Raw genomic sequence first — 7,797 nt, 5'->3', positions numbered from 1 at the left:
CTCTTCCTCCGTCCTTATCTGGAATATATGATGTTTTTCATGTATCGATGCTTCGGAAATATCTTGCTGATGAATCTCATGTACTTCAATCTGATGAAGCTGAACTCGACAAAACCTTGAGTTATTTTGAAAAACCAATTCAGATTTTTGATCAAAAGGAGAAGAAACTTCAAACGAAGACTATTCCGCTTGTGAAAGTTCAGTGGAGTCGTCATGGTATTGAGGAAGCAACCTGGGAGACGGAATCAGACATGAGACAACGATTTCCAGAGATGTTTCACTGATGTGAGTATATTCTTTAGTCTTTATGTTATTCGGTTGATATTATGTGCTGATAGTACTTGAGATTTCGAGGACAAAATCGTGTCTTAGTGGAGGAGAATTGTAACGCCCGGAATTATTTAATTTTAATCCGAGAATATTTAATTTGAGAATATTTAGAGTTTTTATTTAAATTATAATATTCTTAAATTATTTAGGATTGAAATTGAAGAAAATGAAAGACTGAGGACTGAATTGCAAATTTTGAAGACTTGAGGGGCCAAAGTGCAAATATGGGAAAATTTGTTGGACACTTGTTATTCTTATGATTATTCACGTGTATACTATCTTTTCCATCAGCAAATTCAGAGATAAGAACTGAGAGGGAGAATCAAGAACCCTCAAGTCTATCTTCATCTTCAAATTGCAATATCTTTTGTTCCGGTTATCCGAATTCGATTTCGAAAAGAGTTTTGGAATCCTTATGACGAGGCCTTCGAATTGATGTAAGTTTTCTTTTGTTTCATAATGGGTTGAGAAGTCGAAAATGGCAGAGATCAGATGTGATTATGAATTGATGTTGATGAACTTCTATGTTTTGTTATATCGAAGACGGTTCGAAGAACGGATGTTGTATCAGTTTGTTATGAATTTTCAGCATTTGTTTCAAAATATCTACCTTATGTTATGCTGGTTTTGAGTAATATACAGCTGATATATGATGTATATGGTGATATACTTGACATAGTTGAGTTCGGATTGCCGAATTATGCCGATATGCCGTCGAACTTTTGATTTGAAGTTGTTTTGCTTGCTTATATTTAAGCTGCCATTGACATGAGTCCTAGCTGATATTTGTGGGCTTTCAAAACTTCATTTCAGATTTGTTTGGTTGTTGAACTCGATATCATCAATTTCGAAACCGGTAGAAGAAAGAAAAAGGTTTGTAGTATTTTTTTGCTTTGAAGTTGGACTGTAACTTGAGCAGAATTTTAATACAATATGATGTTGTTCTTGGTTCAGATTTGGACAGCTAGAAGACATCTTAAACATCACATTTGAAAAGTAAAATTGGACTACTACTTGAATGGGATTAAAACTCGAGATGGTTTGTATCGAGTTCCCTAAATCACATACTTATTTGTTTGTTTGCTTTTATGTGCTCTTCTATGAATTGTTGAATGAGTCTATGATGTTAATGAATGTTATTATGATGATATATGTTGCATTCATCTTGTGAGACTTATTCTTGATTTTGAAATGAACGGAAACGTTCGATTAGACGATTTGAAGAATTATATATGTATGGCCTAGGTGGTTGAGTTAGCCTAGCATCTGATTTATATATATAATGGCTTCAAAGTCTAGGGAAGTAAGATAAGTAACCCCACCTCGATCGGGAGAGTCGGTGGTTTAGTTACGATATCTTCTTCTCGGGATCCCAACCGACGAAATGAAAGATTCTTTAAGAGAAGCCTATTTTAAAACATGCATTGTCTTTTATTATATATTGAGTTTGATATATATGACATGATTTGCATGTTAGTTGCTTTTACTGGGAAATATGTTTCTCACCGGAGTTATCCGACTATTGTGTTGTTGTATGTGTCATGGCAATAGGTGGAAGTGGAACAGGGCAGAAGCGAGCTTGAGGAACAGAGAATGAGGGATTTGCGTGATGATCTGGTATAGATGTTGAGTTGTTGTCACTTGTTTGATAAGATCAAGAACTATGTTGTATAGTTAGTAGACTTGAATCTTGTCTATTTTACATTATAAGTTGAAATTGTACACTTGATAGACTTGAGTTTATGTCTAGAGTGTTTACTACTTGAATATGGAATTATACTTGTTCTTGTAATCACATTGGAACTAGATGTGTTATTTTGGTATTGAGATGTTAATGTATATGTTGTTGCCTTGTTAATGTTTCTTAGAATATGGTAATGTGTTTTTGGACTTGATTCAACATGTCTAGAACTTGATCTTTATTTTGTCCATGTTTTTGTATCAAAGAATCAAGTTGGGAAGCAACTTTCAGAATAAAAATGAGCTGCAATTCTTGGGAGCGCACCCCTTTGGTGCTCACACCCGAGGGTGGGCGCTCGAGCGGCTGAAAAGAGCCGCCCGAGCGCAACCCCCCTCTAAAAAAAAAATAAATAAAAATTTGCAGCTTCGAATGCTTGTTGATTGCTTATCTTTAATTCATGATCTTGGATTAATTTTGTGATTTGAAAGATTAAGAACCGGGTCGTCACAACTCCTCTATCATCGATTCATTCTAATTTGACCTTAACGATCACCTGGTCATACACAAAAAGCACTTTCTCATACGCAAACAGAATTAAAGAAGCAATGATATTGAGCAATATAAAACCAGTATATTTACACTCGGGGCTAACAAAATTAAGGGGACTAGCATATGGTACCACATAAAAAAGTCTCGTCGATTAGGAGACAACGAACACGAATACCTGGTAATGGAACAATCCAAGCATTTGAATCAATCACATATAAACAAAAACCCTACACAAATAGCCATAGTTACATGACTCATTAGCATCATCCTTTAACAAATAGCCTCACAAATAGATAACATTATACTTGCATCGATATCAACATACAATCTACTCAACGGCAACAACCAGAGCATCGAACCAACCCGTTCTCGTTGCAATCAGGGCACCTTCTCAATTTCCCTTCCTCTTCATAAACCTTACGACTCCCATTGCAATTCGGGCAAGGTAAAAACCTTGCATCACCACAATTCTTGCATACAAATACCAGGTCCATTAGAGGGAAACCTTCCAAAATATAGGCCAGTTCCCCTGTCTCATTAAGTAGCTTGATCTCCTCCACACCGCCAATGTGCTTCCCCTTGATAAATACTTGTGGCAAGCTCGGTGTCTTCCCTTTCAGTGCGCTCTGCAACTCTTTCCTATATGATTGATCCATGGAGATGTCCCTTTCATCCACACACACTCTAAAACTCCTAAGAATCACTCGAACCGAGCAACAATCCTCATAAGTCTTTCTAATTCCCCTCAAACTAGTATAATACAATACAATCCTATCATTGGCTCCGACCAAATGACAAAAGTCATCACCAACCGACACCAAGGAACATGAATCATTTGACTCCAAAGATTCAATCTTTTGGGGTCGACTTGAAACGTCTTTAAACCTTTCATATCCACGCTGTTTAGTTAACAATGCCTTTTGGTAGCTCGACACCACATTGAAGTCCAATTTCGCAAGCAAAGATTCCTCAGACAAATGCTTCCACAAAGGCTTAGATTCCTCATTCTCCGCAAATTCATAAGATTTCACCTTCTCACTCGCATCCATCTCTCTTCTATGGGAGTCCATTGTTTGGAAATTGAACTCATCGTCATCTAGCCCTTCCATGAGCTCCCACGTATTGATAACTGAGTCTGGGGAAAAAGGGTCCTCAGATTCACCAAAATCTCGAATCTTTTTCACCTGGGCCGTCGAGCTTGCAAAATCTTGCCCGCTAAAACCAGGGTTTTGGGGCTCCAGGTAACCATAAGTAGTAGAAGTGAGGGAAACGAAGTGGTGTGAGTCTCCTTTCCTTGATGGCGGGTGGTGTACTAAAGGGGTAGCAATGGAAATGGTTCTTGAAACCGGAGTAGCAGAAGGGTCGGAAAACGAGTGGCAAGGGGAGTGGAACTGCGAATTAGAGTGTGAAGAAGACGAATTACAGGTGGGATTTTGCTGTTGAGTGATGAAATTACAGGAACGAGAAGCAGAGCAACCCATGAGGATTATTATCAAAAGGCTCTGAAAAAATCAACCAATAAAAATAAAAGAAAATGAAGATCTATCTTCTTCTATCACCCTTTTCTTGAAAAAGTACAATGATTGGGTTTCGTGGTCACTTTTCTTGTTTCCTTGGCGACCAACTTCTTGATAGGAATGTGCAGATAGGGATTGGAAGGTTGTGTAGAAAGTGTTAATGGAGGACAGAAGTAGGAAAGGAAACGAGACAAGGGGATTTAAATGCAGCTGTGGATTATAAGTGAGGAAAGCAACCTGGCTTGAAAGGAAAGATGATGATGAATACAGTGGAGGCAAAAAAAGACATCAATTATTATATTGTTAGGTTGGATTTAGGATTATGACATAATACTTCAATTTAGTCCCAATTCATAACTAATTAACTTCTACTGTACTCTGTTCCTTTTTGGCTTTGGCTTTAAGTAAGTTTCTTGCTATCGTTCTATAATTTAAAAATATGTTTATTTATGCTATTTTTATGTGCTAATGTAATACTAATTATATAGCTATTTTATCTATTCTTTATAATGCATGAGGGTGCTAGAATAACCATTTTTTGTCATTTTAATGGTTGTACCAAATTAACCCCACCAGCATATAACTACCCTACTTTCTCAGATTCTTCTTCATGTTATTTTCTTAACCACCTATTTTGTAATAGTGAAAAATAAATCACGATAATATATATATATATATATATATATGTAAATACATAGGATTATATATTATATCACACGCAAAGCGTGTGCATGAATGCTAACATATAATGAATAAAGAAACTATAATTAACCATCTACAACACATGATATTCAGGTTGACTGATGCAAAAACCCAATTCATTGACTAGTGAAGTTTAAGGTACTTATTCTCTTAAAATTAACATGTTTTGATTAATTATTATACTTGAAATTCTTTATAAGCTATTAATCGAATAGTAGTGAAAGTCGACATATAAATATATTGAAAGATTAAATCGAGACAGACATAAACTATAGGGACCATTTAATAGTTTCTCACTATGATTCGAAAAAAAAAAACAACTTGTTGGAGATAACCATATTTTTGGTCTTGTGATTTTGGATATGATCCGTAATAAAAACTTGGAGAAAATCAGAAAATCATATTTTTTGTCTTCCGATTTTGGATTTTTAATGTTATCAAAGTTCAGTTATGGTATTGTAAATATTTTTGCGGGGTAGTATTGTAATTTTTATTATTTTCAACAATTATATATATATTTTTTTTTATTGAGAGTGCTGATGAGACATTGTACACATTAAACACCACATCAAGCATTGTATTGGTTTCATGATTCCAACTTTCATGTGATTCTCAAGTCGAGAAAATGACTAATTTTTTTTAAAAAAAATTAAAAAATGTACTAAAATTGAAATTTAATAATATAAAAAAATAAAATCATAAAAAGATAATATATATAAAGGGAAAATTGTTTTTAAATCCCTATTACCAAACTTCAATCCTTGTCCAGTTGTCATGTCAGATTAACTTTCTTACAACTCCGTGACACACACAAAATATTTGTTTTAGCTATTATGTTATTTTATTTATTTTTATTGTTTTTTGTGTCTCATGTGGTTATTATATTATTTTTTCTAGTTTTTAGTGCATTTAATTATTTTTATATTATTTCACTTTCTTCATTTACTCATGTTTGTAGCTATATCAACCAATGGTGGAATTGCATGTATCGGTTTTTTTTCATTAATAAATCCATTGTAAACCATTTTCCCATTTTTTTTATCATTAATAAATCCACCAATTTTTCAAATATAATGAGATCCATGGTTGTGTAATATTATATGATAAGAAATTGCTTATTTATTTGTTTGTTGTAGTGGAGTTTTTACTTGAAATCCTTTAATAATATTTAAAGGTTCATAAATTATTTTTTATTTCTTTGTTTTCATATGTTTATCCAGATTTTTTATGTTGTTGTTCTTGAATTTGTTATGTGATTTTTATTTTTATTGTTGGCTTCTGCAGTAAAATAATTATTCATTTGAAATGCTTGATTGATTATGGTAAATCCGTTTTTGCCCAAAATTTATTTTATTTCTTGAAATTTTTCTGAAACTACTTGTTAATGTATTTTGTGGTTGCATTGAAATGTTTAGCCCGTGACACCGATGAAATCTGAAGATATGAAAAGACAATGAAGATGGAGACTTGTCGAGTTCGTGTTGTTGCGAATATACTATATGATGAACATGGATTGCTGAAAAACAAATTTGAATGATTTGTATTATGTTTTTATGCTTTTAGGGTTGATGTAAGTGCGACAATAATTAATTAGTATGAAGATATTTTGTAAACTAAATGTGGTTTAATATTTTTTAAAGCTTCAGTTAAAATAATTTGTATGTGTATTTCATATTTTTGGTACAAAAATTAAGATAATAGTACATAATTTGTATAATTTAGCATAATTATTCATCTTTTCGGGTTGATTAATTGGTCTTACTAAGATTGAACATGACAACTAAATACAATTTATGATTATATATATATATATATATATATATATATATATATTCGATTGGTTTTATCATTTATGTATGATCCTTGAAAACGAAGGATATGTGAAAGGTGTCAAGTCTTGTATATATATCGGGTTTGGTTTGATAATAACAGTTAAGGATTGCAAGATATATATTGACATAAATTGATTTCAAATTAATATTGAATGGTTAATACTTTGGAATAATTTCGACTTACTAAGGCCAACACATGGGATAAAGTTTTAGACCACTAAAATCGATCTTGCCAAGTGAAAACAAATTAGTTTTGAATTCTCCCGACTTTAGAATAAATCAAAATTAATTTGAAACAATCTCGAATATTTTTGGAACAAACAGATAGGGAATTGGGTATGAGAAACTCATTGTTTGTACATGCACGAAGAGGTTATGATTTCATGCATAACAAACATGATGATGCTTATGATGAGTTTTCATGGTCGTATGAATTGTCTCCCAATTAAATTAGTACTGATCTAATGTCATGTGTACTATTTTGGTAAATGTAAAAGATGAATACATTATTCATTATTCAATGAGATAACATGTGGTCATATAATTAATTGTTCAATGTCTACAATTGTGTAATTAGATGTATTTCTAAGTTTCAACAGTTGTTGAATGTGATATTTAGGCATCGATTAGCCAAATTTGTAAGACGAAGCTTGTATTTGAACTTCACTATTAAAAGAGCATGCATGATCATGAGGCCTAACACAACACATGAGCAAAAAAAGTACAAATGCAAGTTACTTGCACATATAATGTTCTATTTTTTGGGATAAAATTTGGGTCACTAAGATCGACCTTGCCAAGTGAGAGTAAATTAGGTTTGAATTGTCCATGATTTAGAATAATAACAAATATATATTTCGAACAATATCGGACATTTGTGGCATAATCGGATAGGAAATTAGGAATGAGAGACTCGAATTCTTTGCAAACACACGAAGATGTTATGATTTGGTGCATAACACACATTATGATGTTTATGATTCATTTTCATTGTCTTGTGAATAGTCATCCAATTTAATTAGTGTTGGTTATCTAATATCATAAACACTACTTTGTCAAATATAGAAGATTAATACATTACTCATTATTCAATGAGATCACATGTGGTGATATCATTCATTGTCCAATTTCTACAATTGCGTAATTAGATGTACTTTTAAAATTCAATATTTGAATATGATATTTA

The 7,797-nt window shown here is 32.8% G+C and overlaps 1 protein-coding gene across 1 annotated transcript; it reads right to left on the bottom strand.

The window, feature by feature from the left end:
* Positions 1-2,663: 2,663 nt before the first annotated feature.
* Positions 2,664-4,324, bottom strand: LOC140873296 (uncharacterized protein At5g39865). Its single transcript, XM_073276383.1, has one exon. It carries the CDS (start codon positions 4,039-4,041, stop codon positions 2,893-2,895), a length of 1,149 nt encoding a protein of 382 aa, XP_073132484.1. The 5' UTR covers positions 4,042-4,324; the 3' UTR covers positions 2,664-2,892.
* Positions 4,325-7,797: the final 3,473 nt, after the last annotated feature.

The sequence above is a fragment of the Henckelia pumila genome, unplaced genomic scaffold (genome assembly GCF_033568475.1).
Source record: "Henckelia pumila isolate YLH828 unplaced genomic scaffold, ASM3356847v2 CTG_525:::fragment_3, whole genome shotgun sequence".
NCBI classification, from domain to species: Eukaryota; Viridiplantae; Streptophyta; class Magnoliopsida; order Lamiales; family Gesneriaceae; genus Henckelia; species Henckelia pumila.
Note: the sequence above shows the minus strand (reverse complement) of the source record. Positions and strands in the feature narration are given on the sequence as shown.